General features: G+C 43.3%; 1 protein-coding gene across 1 annotated transcript in view; it reads left to right on the forward strand.

The window, feature by feature from the left end:
• STAT4 (signal transducer and activator of transcription 4) overlaps positions 1-17,685 on the forward strand; it is a 134,592-nt gene that overhangs the window by 72,733 nt on the left and 44,174 nt on the right. Inside the window, 3 exon segments of the mRNA XM_033945797.1 lie at positions 1,324-1,401; positions 8,184-8,277; positions 12,705-12,749. Coding sequence (XP_033801688.1) covers positions 1,324-1,401; positions 8,184-8,277; positions 12,705-12,749 — 217 coding nt within the window.

Genomic DNA, 17,685 nt, shown 5'->3' on the forward strand with positions numbered 1-17,685 from the left:
AGCTAAGTGGTTTAATTTAACCAATGAATAGGCTATCCTTATTTAAGCCATCTAGCTTGTGTATAAATTTGCCTAGATGTATGAGCCTAATTTATGATTTTAATGCTGAAAATCAGTGTTAAGCTCCTAATTTGTTTTCTCCACTCTAAATCCGCACCTGTGGTCACCCACTTTTTATGCTCCTAAATTTAGGAATTTAGTGAAATTTTCAGTAAAAATTTAAGCCCCCTTTTATGAAGCTGTATTAAGCTTTTTTATCACTGGCCATGGCGATATTAGCTCTAACACTCAGAGGAATTCTAAGAGCTTTTACCGCTTCGGGCAGCAATAAAAAAAACTAACATGGCTTCATAAAAGGAGAGGTTAGACATTTGGCCCTAGTAAATTTTCAAAGAGGCTAATTTAGAAGCATAGCTCTCAAAGTTAGGGGCAGAAGTCCTTTGAATATTGAGTCTACTAAATATATGTATTTTTTACACCCTACATCCAGGGTTTAAAAAACACACTCATCACTTGTTTTAAATACTGATCCATTAATCCCAAAATGTATCATTTAGGCAAATTTTAAAGATAAGAATGTATTAATAATAATAATAATAATTTTATTTCTTATATACCGCCAAAGCCATAGTAGTTCGAGGCGGTTTACAACGAAGAAGGGCTGGACAATCAGCGAAAATGGTACAATGTTACAATCAGAGAAAATTGGTGGCAGAGAAAAAAAAAAATGGTACAAACAGAGAGAAAAATAGAATAATCAGCGAGCAGTGGTGCAATCGGTGAAGGATGGTACAGTCAGCAAAGAAGGGGCCAGGGTGGGCATAGGGGTTTTAGGGTATGAATCGGGTGAAAAGATTAGTTTTTAGTAGTTTCCTGAAGTTTAAGTAGGATGAAGTGCGTGAGATGATGTGGGCCAGCCAGTTATTGTGCTGACCTGCTTGGAAGGCAAGAGTTCTATTTAGATATCTTTTGTAACGGCAGGTCCTTAGGGTAGGGTAGCTAAACAGGTGGGTTCTACGTGTGAGTATTAGCCTCTTGTAGCACTCTTTCTGTGCTTGGGTTTGCAGGGTACAAATAAGCTTTCAAAGCTCAGCAATACCCAAGAATCTAGAAGTTTCAAGTTTATTAAAATTTTGATATACCGCCTTATCATTTATTTCAAGGTGGTTAAAAGGATTTTAAATTCTTTCAGGGGACCAGCAGAGAATTTGAGAAGTTCAGTGGGTTTTTATGTTGCCAACCTTGATTTATCAGGGAAAAGCAAATGAGACCGTCTAGTTCCTAGAACCGAGTTTTCACAGGTTTACTGTTCTTACTTCACAGGCTGCTGGTTAAACTGCCTGAACTGAATTACCAGTTGCGAGTCAAAGCAACTATTGACAAGTAGGTGCTGTGCTTTCAGTGTGACAGTTGTTTTTCAAGGACAGTACAATTAAAAATGTTTTAGCACTGCAAAAGACTGAGAAGGTGACTCTCCTTGAATGGATTCTGTTATCCATGTAAGGCTATTCTTATGTTCTTATGTCTTAATAACAGACTATGGACTTTTCCTCCAGGAAATTGTCCAAACTTTTTATAAAACAAGCTACATTAACCACTCTTACCACAACGTCTGGCAACACATTCCAGAGTTTTACTATTTTCTTAGTGAAAAAAATATTTCCTCCCATTGGTTTTAAAAGTATCTCCCTGTAACTTCGAGTGTCCCCTAATCTTTGAGACTCCTGAAGAAGGCATATTTTGCTGAAACACAGTCCATGTTGAGTCCAGTCTATCTACATTTTTATCCGCATTTGGGACTATATGTTCTCAATAAACAGTTTGATTTATCCAGATACTGTGGTTGTTTCCCACTACTTTCTGGAGACCTAACCATCATTCCCATGCCCTGAGTTATTTCTGAAACCCCTGTAGGTGCCCTTCATCATTCTTCACTCCTCCATAATCCACAGTCAAGACCATTCCAGTACCTCATCTAACTTCTCCATCCCACAAGAGGTACTGTTCAGAAGCCCAGAACTTCAGTTATTTAGGAAGCAAAAATGTATAGTTGTCAATCTGTTGTAAAACCCTAACTCTATGCAGATTGCAGCTAAACATGTACCATCAATAAATACATAAAGAATAACCCAAGACAACACAAGCAATCCAACAACAACAACAAAAGTACACATACCACCATAACAAAAGAGTATTGAGTCAGGCCAATCGAGGCCTTCTTCAGCTAAACACCTCAGCAATAATAAGACTTTCACTTTCCTATGGAAGGATAGGAAATCACCCTTCTCCCTAAAGTCCTGATATAAGGCATTCCAAATGAGTGGACTTACCACAGAAAAGGCCTGAACCTGGGACAATACCAATTTTAATGTGTAACATGATGGTGCAAACAATAAGGCCTAGATTCTGTAAAGTGCGCCTAACTTTAGGCGTGCTATAGACATCCTTGTAGCGCAAGTGGCAATCAGCGTTATTTAGGCACTGTATACCATCATTAAAAGGATAATGAAAACACAGTATACCATGTTTAAAAGGATATTTATAATATATTAGTTTTAGTAGGAGTTGATCTTGGAACATCAGCATGGAAGGGGGGAAGCTTCACTCCTGTGCTACACAGAAACTTGTATAGCAATGGTATCATAATGTATGCCTAACTTAAGCCTAAGTATGCCTAATTTATGCCATTGAAATAAAGCAAAATCTACACAGACCAATTTTTCCTACGCCTACATTTTCAACACTGTTTAGACGCCTAAATGTTTAATGAAAGAGTGCAGTGGATGTGCAGGAACATAAGATTAATTGTGAAGCTCTCTCATATTTGAAAAGTGCGCTGGGTATGGGGGACCTAAGAGAGAGAATGAGCTGCAAGATGCCACACTGTGTAGTGGGAGGGGGGAAGAGGAAGGGAATTAAGAGAACATGAGCATCTGTGGATTTTGGTATCCATGGAGGGGAGGGGGTGCCTGGAACCAATCCCCTGCATATTCAGAAGGATGACTGCACATATTTTACCTGTCACTCTAGTATTTTATAAAGGAAGCTGGGGGTCTACTTTTCTTTATAGACTAGGTACCATATAAGTACCCTCATATAGAATTGTCCTCAAAGGGAGTTTTAGAAAGTCTTTTCACTTGTAAGCACTGTTGTGTTGTCTGCATATAAAATGCCTCTTATAAAGTTACCACATACCTATAAATAGGTGTGTTAGAGAGAGGATTTTGAGCAGAGCATGTGTGGAATTGCAAAGTGCATATGCGTACCTTTAAGCGTGCACTTCAGCTGCCTATATCTACACCAGTTCTCAAGCCAGTATAAATGTGTGCCGTCATATTATGACTTTGATTTTCGCTGCTTCTGTGCTGCCCTTTACATGGCACACTCAGCTGTGTGTTATTTTCTACAGTATGAGACTTTAGGCAATCTGTTTTTAATGGGTGGTTTTCAGTGATCTTCATCATAAAGCATATAGGGACTGACTTAAAGATCTCAATATGTATACTTTGGAGGAAATACAGGAGAGAGGAGATATGATGGAGACATTTAAATACCTACATGACATAAATGTTCATGAGGCGAGTTTCTTTCATTTGAAAAGAAGCTCTGGAATGAGAGGGCATAGGATGAGGTTAAAAGAGTAATCAGGAGTAATCTAAGAAAATACTTTTTTTTTTTTTTTTACAGAAAGGTGGGGTAGATGCGTGGAATAGGCTCCTGGTAGAGGTAGTGGAGACAAAAACTGTGTCTAAAGTCAAGAAAGCGTGGGACAGGCATGTGAGATCTCTTAGAGAGAGGAGGAGATAGTGGTCGCTGTGGATAGGCAGACTGGATGGGCTATTTGGCCTTTATCTGCCATCATATTTCGATGCCTTTATGAGTAACACACATTTTTTATAGGGTGATCAAATTTCACAATGAATAACACTATTGCTTTGTCTTTTTTTACTTTCTTAAAGGAATGCATCATTTACTGTGAGGTAAGAAAACCGTAAGGTGAAATTACTTGTACACTTACAAATAGTGTCCTTCAACTTCTGGGCTTTCAAATTAACTGGAACCTGGTCCAGTCTCATCCACAGCGACATTAACATTGTTGCAAGGATTCAGGAGCCAAAAGCCTTCAGGTACATCTGCTTGTTTACAGATATTGCAGTGGCAGCCTGAAAGACATGGGTCTGGGTGCCCCCTGTGTTGTCTGTACATGTTGCTCTGGAGCAGTGCCTGGGCTATCTTCCTCTGTAAAAAAATAAAAGGGAAGGTCAAGATAGTGAGCACGGCATACCCTAGATGACCCCAAGCCTAGAGATCAAGCTCTGTTCTCTAGCTGAGAAACCTGTCTGGCAGCTTAAATTTAATGCAAAGAAGTGCAAAGCAGTGAACTTGGGGGTGTAGAAATCCAAAGGAGATATACAAAATATGAGATGAGAGATTGATAAACACAGCTCAGGAAAGGGACTGAGGATTTCAAGGCCACGAAACAGTGACCATGTGGAGGCTATAGCCAGAAGGACGATAGGCTTCACAGAGGAAAGGAGGTGTTAAAAGTCCTGTACAGGTCATTAGTGTGGCATCACTTGGTGTTCAGTTTTGGAAGCCATAGCTAGCTAAAGACATATAAAGACTTGAAGCAGTCCAGAGAAAAGCAACAAAAATGATATGGGGTTTGCGCCAAAAGCCGTTTGAGAAGAAATTCGAAAATTGAATATGTAAACCCTAGAGCAGGGGTGGGCAACTCTGGTCCTCGAGGGCCGGAATCCAGTCGGTTGTTCAGGATTTCCCCAATGAATATGCATGAGATTTATTTGCATGCACTGCTTTCATTGGGAAATCCTGAAAACCCGACTGGATTCCTGCCCTAGAGCAGGGGTAGGGAACTCCGGTCCTCGAGAGCCATATTCCAGTCGGGTTTTCAGGATTTCCCCAATGAATATGCATGAGATCTATTTGCATGTACTGCTTTCAATGCATATTCATTGGGGAAATCCTGAAAACCCAACTGGAATATGGCTCTTGAGGACCGGAGTTCCCTACCCCTGCCCTAGAGGAAAGGAGGGGTAGAAGAGATACGATAAAGACATTTAAATACTTGAAAGGAATTAATACACAAACAAATCTTTTCCAGAGACGGGAAAGTAGTAGAACTACTGTAGAAGACATGCATTGAGGTTAGAGCAGTGGTTCTCAACCCTGTCCTGGGGATCCCCCCAGCCAGTCGGGTTTTCAAGATATCCCTAATGAATATGCATGAGAGAGATTTGCATACCTGTCACTTCCATTATATGCAAATCTCTCTTATGCATATTCATTAGGGATATCTTGAGAACCCGACTGGCAGGTGGGTCCCCAGGACAGGGTTGAGAACCACTGGTTTAGAGGATAGTTGACTTAGGAGTAATAGTTTTCATGGAGAGGGTGGCGAATGCCAGGAATTCCCTCTCTGGAAAAGTAGTGGAGATGTAACTAAAATGTACTGCATGTGAAGTAAACCCAAAGGATACCTATATGGAAAGAGGATGTCATCAAAACAAAACCTAATGGTGCCTGGACAGCAACTCCAGCAGTTGGGAAGTAAGACCAATGCCAAGCAGACCAATATGGTCTGTGCGACAAAAACGGCAAGGTAAAATCAGGAACAAGTACGCACATTTTATATCCCATTTGTGTCATATGCTAGGACGACATCTTGGAAGATGAGGGGAAGACACTTGAAGGTTGATAGCAAGTGAAATGTTGTCAGTTTGCAGCACGGTTGTGCGGCTCTGGCCACCTTGTTGGGAAGACTGGATGAACCGTGAAAGGTCACTAAGGGCTTATTATCAAGGCATTTAAACACACGAAGTACCATAACTTTCTATGATACTGTACTGTGTGTGTTTAAGTGCTATGAAAATGAGCCCCTATGTTACTATCCTAATAGCGATGGACCTACAAACTAGAGCAGTGTTTTTCAACCGCTGTTCCGCGGCACACTAGTGTGCCGTGAGATGTTGCCTGGTGTGCCGTACGGTGCAGACACTGATTAGGCCTCAGGCCGGGTCCCGCACGCGCTCCCATGAGACTCCCCCGGTCCCCGCTGCTGTTCAGTTTCGATCTTCTGCTCTGACGCAACCGGAAACAGGAAGTTGCAGCAGAGCAGAAGATTGAACACTGAGCAGCCGCGCATGCGCGGCTCTTTGGGAAAGCGTGCATGTTGCCGAAAAACAAAACCTACAAACTAAGGTGAGGCGAAGGGAGAGAGCTGGCTAAACAGTAGGATCGATTGGGCAGGCGAGTGGTGGCTGCGGGGACCGTGCGATCGCTCGTGTTCCCGGCTCAAATTGGAAGGAGGGAGTGAAAGGTGAAAGGGAAAAGAATTCTGGGCCAAGGGGATGAAGACGGAAAGAAAAACCCACAGCAGGAAAGAAAGGGAAGGACAGGCAGGTGAGCCAGATGCTAGAAGCAGGGGGGGGGGGGGGAAGAAAGAGGGGAAAAAGCTAGATGGGGTTGAAAAGAAGAGACACACTGGTATGGAAGAGGAAGATAGGGGAAATCTGGACACAGGAAGGTAACAGAAAGAGGGGAAATTATGTGCATGGGGCATAGGGACAGAGACATAAAGGGGACATGCCATGGGGATGGTATATGGACACAGGGGGGGGCAATGACAGATACATAGGGGAGATATTAGAAATGGAGAAAATAGGAGCACAGAAGCGAGATGGTTTGTGGGGATGGGACAGGGACCGAGCTCGCAGGCTCCAGTGGCTTGCACAAATTACATTGTAACGTGCCATGAAAATAAGAGGGAGGAAGGTAGATAGATAAGCCACGTGAGAGGAGCTGAAGGGTAGTAGAAAGGAACAGATGGTAAAGGAGGGAGGGAAGGGTGGTGGTGGAAAGGAATAGGACAGACATTGAAGGAGGGTGGAGAGGAACAGACCCCAAAGGGAAATGTGGAAGACAGAGTGGGAAGAAGACAGATGCCAGACTATGGGGGAGCGGAGGGAAGAAGATGGGTGCTAGACCAATTGGGGGGGAGGTGAAGGGAGAGGCACAGTAACAGCAAATGGAAGACGTAGAGAGAAGACACACAGTGGATGGAAGGAATTGAATGAGAAGATGTGGAAAGCAGAAACCAGACAACAAAGGTAGAAAAAAAAATTATATTTATTTATTTATTTTTTGCTTTAGGATAAAATAGTATATTAGTTGTGTTGATAAAAATTTATAAACAAAGCCCTGCCAGCTGAACATCTCTTTCTCTAGTTCAGCAGCAGGAACTTTGATTTATAAGAAAGGAATAAGCTAAATATTACAGTACTAAGGCTTATATGGATGCAGCGGGGACGATGATGGGGCGGTGAATGGGATGGCAGTGGCAGTGACGGGGCGGTGAAAGGGATGGTGGTGATGGTGACGGGGTGGTGAAGGGAACGGCTGTTGACGAAGAGCTACGTGTGTGTCTTTCTTCGATTCCAGCCAGAATATCAGCTTTGTGTTCAGCCAAACAGGCCCAGGTTTCGCACTGAATAAAGTATTTTATAATTTTTCACTATTCTGTTTACTTAATATTTCATAATAAATTAATTATAAAATACTTTCTTTGTGTTTATTTGATTCCTATTCAAGAGAATTACTTTATATATAGTCAATATAGGCACAGAGTTACATTTTTTAACATTTTCTAATGGTGGTGTGCCTCGTGATTTTTTGCCCAAAAAAGGTTGAAAAACACTGAACTAGAGAATGACACGGGAACAAATTTGTCCCCATCCCTGCAGGAAATCAATTTTCCCATCCTTTCTCTGTGAGTTTTGTCCCTGTCCCTTCCCCATTCCTGCAAGCTCTGCTTTAACTGCACAAGCCTCAAACACTTATGATTTTAAAGTGTTTGAGGCTTGTGCAGATGAGGCTTGTGCAGATGAGGACGGAACTTAGGCATTGGTGGAATGAGGCATTATGGCATCACAATCTGAGCTCTAGAATGTTGCTACTTATGATTTTAAAGTGTTTGAGGTTTCTGCAGATGAGGACGGAGCTTGCAGGAACGGAGCTGGGACAGGAAAACAACTCGCAGGGACGGGACAGGAAAATTAGTTCCCATGGGGATGGAAAAAAATGTGTCCTCTGTGTTATTCTGTACTACAAACCTAATATCTGTATAAATATTTCATATGCCTAATTACGGTGTCATTTTCTAGCAATCGTAGGTTTGTCCTACTAGGCACTCACATCAAAGTGATGAATATGGAAGAATCTACCAATGGAAGTCTTTCTCTGGAATACCGACATCTGGTAAGTTGTTCAGTGCATAGTCTTGGGCCTGCCTAGCTCTTTAATATTGTGAACACTGGACACTGGTCTTCTTTGAAAAAAGGCTTGTATTGGTAAATATCCAAAAAATCAAGAAAAGGATGCCCAAAATAAATCACAAAAAATTGCACCCTCCAAAATACAGGACAGAAAAGTCACCTTTCTTTACAAAAAGGGAGAAAAGACCTCAGTGTCTAATAGGGGCTCTTTAAGCTTCCCATATAGACAGGCTAGTTTTAAACAGAATTTAATCCTAGCAGACACATCCTTGGTCAGAAAAACTCCCAATTAGTAAGTGAACCTCTATTCTAATTTTCTAATAGTTTTATATATTTTCTTATAGTTTTATATATTTTTTTAAACTTTTCTTCAAACAACAATTGTCAAAAAATAGAAGTCACTTATCTGAGCACTTCGATATTCAGGTGTAGTCCTGGAGTAAAGCAAGCAGGAAAAACTGCTCTATGGAAAAAAGCTATCAGTCAAAACATTCTTCCAAAATATCCAACAGGGGCCCCTGTTTCGCAACAAAATGCTTCGTCAGGGATTTGAGCGATCACACACCCGCTTCCACTCCTGTCAGGAGTGGGAAGCTTAAAGAGCCCCTATTAGACACTGAGGTCTTTTCTCCCTTTTTGTAAAGAAAGGTGACTTTTCTGTCCTGTATTTTGGAGGGTGCAATTTTTTGTGATTGTATTGGTAAATGACATCTATGTGAGCAGTGATACTGAACAGAGCCCATATTTCTCTTTCTTTATTCTGAGTTCTTGCCAACAAAGGTTTGCAACAGTAATCCTAAAAATATCCCCCTGAGATATTATCAGTTACAGCAGTGTATCTCAAACTGTGTGCCACAGCCCACTAGTGTGCCTTCTGAGATTCCAAGTGTGCCGAGGCACACTGAGGAGGAAGAGAGGCAGCAGCGCTGCCCGATTCACCGAAGGCCTGCATGTTTCCCCCTTCGCTCTAGCGCCCTCCGACTTCCCCCCTGGCCTCCTGGTCTCACCTTTAAAGCTAATTACAGCAGCCTGCAGAGGATCGCCGGTAGGTAAAATGATTTTATTTTCAATATGGTGACTGAATTGTGCCAGTTTTGAGAATTTATATCTGCTGTGTATATTGTGTGGACAGTATATGAAAAATGAATGGAAAAAATTGCATTACAATTAGTAAAGGGGTGGGATCTGTGGGAGAGCTTGGGTGGGCCTAGGGTGGTTGGGGTACTCAGTTGGGGTACTCAGCTGATATTTGTTAGACTTAGGGGATACTTAGCTTGAAGTAGTTGAGAAACACTGCTGTAGGCAATCAGCTGGCGCCAGTGCCTCTCCTTCTCTCCGGCCCTCTTCCCTGCTGGCACCCTCTACTGGAGTCTCGGGGTCCATCTGCAGGGCCTCTGCAAGTGCGCGGACATCGCCGTGATCCCTCTTCCCTGCTGGCACCCTCTACTAGCATCTCAGGGCCCATCTGGAGGGCCTCTGCAAATGCACAGACATCGCCGTGATGACATCACGCATATCACATTGACATCCGCGCACTTCTGGGTGCCTCAAGCCGTGGCCACTGCCTTTAGTGTGCCCAGGTTCGAGAAAGTTTGAGAGACACTGAGCTACATAATAACTAGTCTTACTTTAATTAGGCTTACATTGGGGGGGGGGGGGTGATTTTTATTCTTTAAGCATCATGGCCCAGCTGATGCTGCAGCCTGGCAAAAATGCTAACATCAAGCTTTTCCAATTGTAGCAGGACAGAGGTTTCCCCAGGTTTGGGTTGAAAACAATTGAATTAAGGCTATTTAAATTCTGTATACCTGCATTTATGCAAAGGGCGTCTGTTTAAAGAGAAAGAGGTTGGGTCACACATTATATCACATTTAAAAAATGAATTATAGCATTGTAACCCACCCAGAATTGTTGGATGCTGTGGGTAATAAGTTTTTTAAATAAATAAAATCCGTAATGTGTATGTTTATCTGTAATCTACCTAGAAACCAATTGATAGAGCAGAATATACAGTAAAAGTTTGTTTGGAGTACTGTGTGCAATATTGGAGACTGCACCTTCAAAAGAATATAAACCAGTGGAGTGACTCTAGAATGTGCCTACTAAAATAGTCAGTGGTCTTTGTCATAAAGCATGTGGGTTGACACTTAACTACCTCGAAGTGTATTCCCCAGAGCTAAGATAGGATAGGAGAAATATAATAGAGACATTTAAATACTATCAAGCTATAAATGCACAAGAGATGGGCTTCTTTCAAGTGGAAAGGCTGTGGAGCAAGACTGAATGTGAACATCAATAATCTAAGGAAATATTTCTTTAGAGGAAGAGTACTAGATTTGGGGAAGGACCTACTAGTGGCATCGGTAGACAGAAGGAGAGTATCTGAATTGAAGAAAGCACAGAGGATCTTTTGAGACAAAAGAATGGATTGTAGAGAAGTTCAATTGGTTTTCTTGGGCAAACTAGATAGAAAATAACAACAGAGAAGACCATATGGCCTATAAGCGCAATAGTGAGCTGCCACAGCCAGCAGTTTTTAAAATGGTAACTGTATAATAAAAAAATTCCTAGATGTTCAGTGCCACTATCCAGATATTGGTCATTACCGAATATCCAGATAAGACAGACAGCGCTGGAACTTATTTGCACAGTGGCGATATTTAGTTTACTATCGGGATAGTTTATCCGGATAACTTCTATCATGCCTATATTGTCCAGATAAGTTATCAGGATAATAGCCCAAATATTGGCTCGGTCTGCGTAAGTTCCAGGACCACCCTGGCTCTGCCCACACTCTGCCCCAAAACTATACACATAGTACAGAGGAGATCTGTAAGGATATTCAGAGGCGCTGTCCAGATAATACCTGACCTAGTCGGCAACATTTATCTGGACAGCAGATGCTGAGGGTGCATCATTCTAACCTTGGCCTACTAGACTACTGAGAGATACCCCAACCCCCCAACCCTTGGATCTGCTGGAGCTGTATCTACTTTGATGGGAGGGATCAGATCAGGAAAGTGGTTTATGCACTGGAGGGATCAAATCGGGAGGGAGGGTATGCACCACTGTAGCTTTTCATCTGGATGTGTCTCCAGATAGCAGCACTTAATGCCAACTCTTGAGGCGGCTTTGTGTTGCCACAGTATCGGCAGTCAGGACAGCAAGCGTTTGATACTGACCTGTGCACTTACTGTCACCACCAGCCACTCCTCTATCAAGCTTGCAACCTGCCTCTTTCCACATTAAGCAGCTAGCATGCTGTTTTTCACTACACTGGCTGTTTTAACACACAATAGCTGTTTGTGCAGATCAATGTTTATATGTACCATGTGACACAACCCATGCTAACTGTTTTAATGCAACTTAGTATACAGGGCCCATGGGCACCTATATGTCTTTATTTGCTCTCTTAAACTAAATGCCCCCTTATGAAATTACTTTCTATGAACTTTCCGAGTCCAGTGAATCCATTCTTTTCCCCCTAAGTGACAGCCCCTTTACCTTCCTCTTCCAAAGTAGCCAAAATGAAGATGGGAGTAGGAAGGAGCACAAAGAAAAGAAGAAAACCAAGAAGCCCCACAAAATGCAACAGCAAAAACAATCAAATAAAAATGACCAAGCAGAAGAGGAGGAATATTTTCCCCAACCTATGGAAGTTGAAGCAAGATAGGAACCCGTGGAGTTAAGAACCCAACAACTAAAGCTCCTGAGGATTAAGAAGAAATGAAGACAGGAAACTGACCCCCGAAAGGCTTGTTCTCTGTATCCGGCAGATCACCCCTTGAGCTCCTCTTGGTCACCTTCCAACCTTCAGTTTCTATGGCTTTATTGCCTGCATCAGGAGTTCATAATGCATCCCATGTTGAGTCCACATTAACAGGTCCTTTTACTAAGGTGCGGTAGACGATTTAGCGCGTCTATAGACTATAATGGGCGCGTTAGCGTTTAGCACGCTCTAAATCGATTAGCACGCCTTTGTAAAAGAGGGGGTAACTCACTTAACTAAGATGGACATTCTAATATTGGATCACCCAATTTGTTCTGTTTGGTGATTTCCACTGTTTTTTGTTTTTTTAGGAGGGAGCACAACTCCCTCTACTCTGCTGGCTCTGATTTCCAAAATGGCACTAGACAATCTTACTTAGAAAAAAGTAGCTATATTTTAGACATACCATCCTTTTATACATTCATACGCGTATTCTTATATTTGTACTTAACCATCTGTTCCATTTGCATTTCATTAACATTGGCCATTGGTACGCATGACAAAGACCACATTGACATTTGTTAATGCACTTTAATACACTGACCCCTAGGTCAGCTATGTTGAATCCATATTTTAAGAAATATGAATACTCTTTATTAGTATTTTAACCTTTAGAACCTTTAATATCTTATTTTCCACAGCAACCAAAAGAAATTAAGTCCAATGCAGGAAACAAGGGGAACGAGGTAATGTTTGAAATAACTTTAGAAGACTCATTTGAGAAAGTTCAGTTATTGTGTTGATAAAAGGGTTTGTCCTAGTTACAAGTTTCATGAAGAAAAAGCCACATACTAATGTAGTCCCTGTGCTTTTAGGTCTTTTCCTGGAAAGGGAGGGGGCACTGACAAGTTTTCAAGGCCCCTAGCTTTGTGAAAAATCTGCTAGCACCTCCCAATAAAATCAGAAGAATCCAACCAATCAATTATGGGTAAACAGCTTACTGGAGTATTTAATGCAGACTTTAGACTGTACTTTTTATATTTGAGACATATATAGAAAACCAAAAAAATATGATCCAAAAATTTACAGGCCAAAAAGAAGACAATAACTATCTTTAAAAGAGAATTTGAGTTCTTTTCTTGAAGAAACTGCAGGTGGGTTTTCTGGTTTCAAACCAAGCACCCCTCCAGTTCCCAACCTTTTGGTGCCGGGGGTAGGTGTGCCATGCTGGGAGAGCCATACTGGGAGGGGGACGAGGGCCGGTGTTGAGCAGGACTGGTGTGTCAGGCCAGTGCCCGATCTCTATTCCCTGCTTGCCTGACTCTCCTACTTTCTGCTGCCGTTCACCGTAGTGCAGGCCCGCTTTAAAACCATGGGCTTGCACTGCAGGGAATGGCGGCAGAGAGCAGGAGAGTCCAGGAGCAGGCAAGAGAGATCAGGGCAGGCAGGAGAGATCGGGGCCTGTGGGGGGGTGTCAGGCAGGGCCGGTGTGTCAGGCCGGTGCCCGATCTATCTTCCCTGCTCGCCGGACTCTCCTACTTTCTGCCAGGCAGCAGAGATCGGGGCCTGGGGAAAAGGGGTTGGCCCTGCCCCCCCAGGCCACAATCTCTCTTGCCTGCCCTGCTCTGCCCTTATCTCTCCCTCGCCCCCTCCCAGCAAGGCTCTCCCGGCACGGCCCGACACAGCATGGCTCACCCACTCCTGACACAAAAAAGTTGAGAGCAGGAGGGACTGAGCACCCCTCCTGCTACCAACTTTTTGGTGTCAGGAGTGGGAACAGGAGGTGTGCTCAGTACCTCCTGCTCCTCCACCCCTGGTTGGCCCAGGCGGTCAGGTCTGGCCCACTCACCCCGGTACCTTTGAAATAGTTAGGAGCAGGATGGGTGCCCTGTCCCTTTTGCTCCTTCTGACAAGGAGATCCATCTTTGGGAGCAGGAGAGGTGCCCGGATCCTCCTGCTCCTACGACGATCTTCAGGAGCAGGAATAAAGTCTTCCTGCTCCTGCTCCCCGGGGCTGCCACTCTGCAATAGCGGCTTTAGGCCCCGCCCCGGCGCATCATCTGATGCATGGGGAGGGGCCTAAGGCACTGATTGGCTGAGGCGCCTTGGGCTCCTCCCTGTTAGAGGTGTATATAATTTAATTTAATTGTCAGTAGTAAAACCTGACTCAAAATAGCCAAGCAATTGTTAGTAAATCAACCGCTTGGCTATTTTGCATGGGATTTTACACCTTTGCATGGGAGGATTGGGATCGGATTGCTATAGGCCTTAGTGAATAGTGCAGGAGGGAAATTTGGTTGCAAAGGGCTTGCAAACTGATTGGTACACGATCGGTTTGCTTAGTGAATCTAGCCCTTAATCCTCCACTGCCCCAGATACATTAGATAGACTTTGAGCCCATTGGGACAGATATGGAAAAATGTGTGAGTATTTGATTGTAAACCACTTAATACACTTTGTCCAAGCAGTATATCAAATCCCAGTCCCTTTCTCTTGTAAGGTCAATGCAAAGTTTTCTAATTGCGAATCTTTTTTTGGATAACAAGAGCATAAATGTAAATATATGAATAATATTCCGCTGGATAGGGCTTGTGCCTCTGATTTCCATTGGTATATGTTATTAATATCTGAAATTAGCTCTGCTTCAAAAGATCTTATTGCTTACTACTTAATAATTTTCATGCTACGGGCTATTCATGCTATTCTTTCTGGCCACAGGATGGCAGTATATTATTTCTTTAAATAAGTGGAAATAAGGGTTAACATCTAAGTTGATAGTGATACCTTTTCATTAGACTAAATTAATGTAGCTTTGACTAGGGTTACCAGATGTCTGGATTTACCTGTACATGTCCTCTTTTCAGAGGACTGTCTGGAAGTCCAGACAGATTTTTTAAAAGCAGCACTTCCGTCTGGGTTTTCAAGCTCGGGGCCTCATCTGCGTGCATGGGTGTGATGCGATAATGTCACACGTCATGCATCACATCTGCGCATGCTCGGAGGCCCTCCAGACACAGCTTCGAGCTGGAGGAAAGAGGAGAATAGGTTTGGGGAGGGAGGGGCTGGGGCATAACAGGCAGGGTTGGGGCAGGGCCACGTGTCTGGGTTTTATCAGAACATAAGATGGTAACCCTAGCTTTGGCAAGCTTTCATTAATTATTCTCACTTCCTCAGGTTAGTGGAGAAATGAGGCAGTTTTACCTGCTATAAATACTAACTCATACGGGTTTAAGACAATGTTGGTGTCTGCATAGGTCAGTATAGCTCAGTGGGCATAGGCAAAGGTGTAACTACAGATGAGTCTGGGCACCTCTAGTTCTACCCAGAAGCCAGTCTCATCTGCAACTAGCATGGATCCCCAAGCCCCACCAACTGAAAACATATGGAGCCTATCCATAAAAGCATGGCAGTCAGCAGCAGCCCTATTAACTGGCCGTGCATCTCATAGAGAGAACTGAGACTTTAAGAATAAATGGGATACCCATGTGGGATCCCTACGAGGGTCAAGATAAGGAAATTGGGTCATTGGGGCATAGACAGGGGGTGGGTAAGCAGAGTGGGCAGACTTGATGGGCTGTGGCCCTTTTCTGCCGTCATCTTTTATGTTTCTATGTTTCTATGAGCATGCTTGCATTGCTGGCATCAGTGTCTCTAAGAAGTGCCTCACTTTTCTGGCTCACAGTGGGCTCTGCATGTCTTCTGCTGGCTAGGCTTGGGGATCCCCACCAGCTACAGTATGCTTAATATTAATTTGAGAGGGGGAGAATCCTGGAGGAGGAAAGGAACAGAGTGTTTACTATTGGCCCCTCCCCCCAACTTGATTCTGCCACTGTAACTCTTTACAGTTCAAAAGCCCTATATCTGATAATGGGTGAGAACCAATATCTCTACTGAAGCTTGCCTCTGTGGGCTGAACTAATATATGCAGACAACCTAAAACTAAGATTAATTTGTGCTATTTAAACCCAGTGTAATTGCATTAATCTGATGAAAAGAGGATGACTCTTGAAAGCTTGTCAAATAAATATTGTCAATCTCCTGCCTGGTTAAAACACACTGAATGGATCAGGAGGGGATAGTCGGGGACACTTAACTGGGCAGTGCTGTCAAATATCCCCTTCGACCAATGGCATATCAAGGGAAGTTGGCACCCAGGGCAGTGGTGCCTGTCATTTCCCCCACCCCTTCCATGTACCTCTTGATTTGCCTGCGTGAGCAGCATCTGCCACCCGTAGCTCATACTGGCATCAGCTCCCTTCTGACATCATGTCCTGGTCCCACGACCAGGAAATGATGTCAGAAGGGAGCCAACGCCGGCGCGAGCAGCAAGTAGAAGATGCTGCTTGAGCTGGCAAACATTTAAAAAGGTACGCAGGGGCGGAGAGAAGGAAAGTCGCTGGCGCTGCCATAAAAATGGCACCCAGGGTGGTCCGCCCTTCTTACTATGCCACTGCCTCTGACCATCATGGTACTGTTCAGACTGTTACAGTGTGGTCTAGGCTAGAAGCTGGGCAGAACCAGGAGTTATGTGGGCACCGGTAATATGCAGGGCTGGTATCTGGGTAACTAACCTGGCATGTAGGAGCACATAAATAGCAGTGCTATCTTTACCCAGGTGTGCCATTGAATATCAGCCACACCCACATAACCTCTGGGTACTACTGCTGGCCCAGATATTCAGTGTTGGTGTCCAGATATAGCCTGGCACTGAACATCTGTGCCTAAGTTACCAGATGACTGGATTTACTAGGACATGTCCTCTTTTTAGGAGTCCGGACAGGTTTTCAAAACCCATCAGTTTGAGTTTTGAAAACCACTGAGCTCGGGGCCACATCTGGAGGGCATCCGCGTATGCGTGTATGCCATATGATGACATCACATGCATGAATGCATGCGTGTGATATCATCACATCCGCACATATGCAGATGCCCTCCAGAGGTGGCCCCGAAGAGATGAGGTTTGTGCGGGGCTGTGGATGGAATGGGGAGGGCTGTGGGTGGACCAGGCCAGGACCAGATGCGGAGCAGGGTGGGGCCACGCATCCTCTTTTTTGGAAGTAAAAGTCTGGTAACCCTATCTGTGCCTAAATTAGCCAGCAGCAGTCAGCATTCTTAAAACAAACAGCAAGACAATGAACGATTAACAGTTAACTATCAGTGCTCTTCTGATTGTGCACTGCTTTGGTTAAAAGCGGTATATAAGTTTTTAAATAAATGAAAATCACGTTTTCCTAAATGTTTTCCGGAATTATGTTGACAATCTAACTTTTTGGTTACTAATGTTCTCATTTTGGACACAGTTGGATTTGCTTGGAGTAATTTTCTATAGGTTTATCTGTAATCAATCTTGTTTTATATGCAGTAAAGGTCTTTTTTTTTTAAATGTATGGCTCTATACACATTCATACTCTTTGGGGAACATGCATAGGTATTATTTACATAGAAGAACACACGTCGGGATGCTGTGGAGCAAAGCAAAAGGGGGGACCCGTTCTTCAAAAGCCTTCGGGCGAAACTGGTTGAACCTTAAGGTCCTTCCCGAGGTTTAAAAAAAGAATGAAGAAATAGCTAAAGCTAAGTACAAAAGTTTTAAAGTTGTATAAGAAAAGTTTATCGATTTGCACAAAACATAGAATATAGAGCACAAGCACTTAAAAAAAAAAAAGCTAAGATCTGATGATG

Source organism: Geotrypetes seraphini, chromosome 5, assembly GCF_902459505.1.
Source record: "Geotrypetes seraphini chromosome 5, aGeoSer1.1, whole genome shotgun sequence".
In the NCBI taxonomy this organism is placed as follows: Eukaryota; Metazoa; Chordata; class Amphibia; order Gymnophiona; family Dermophiidae; genus Geotrypetes; species Geotrypetes seraphini.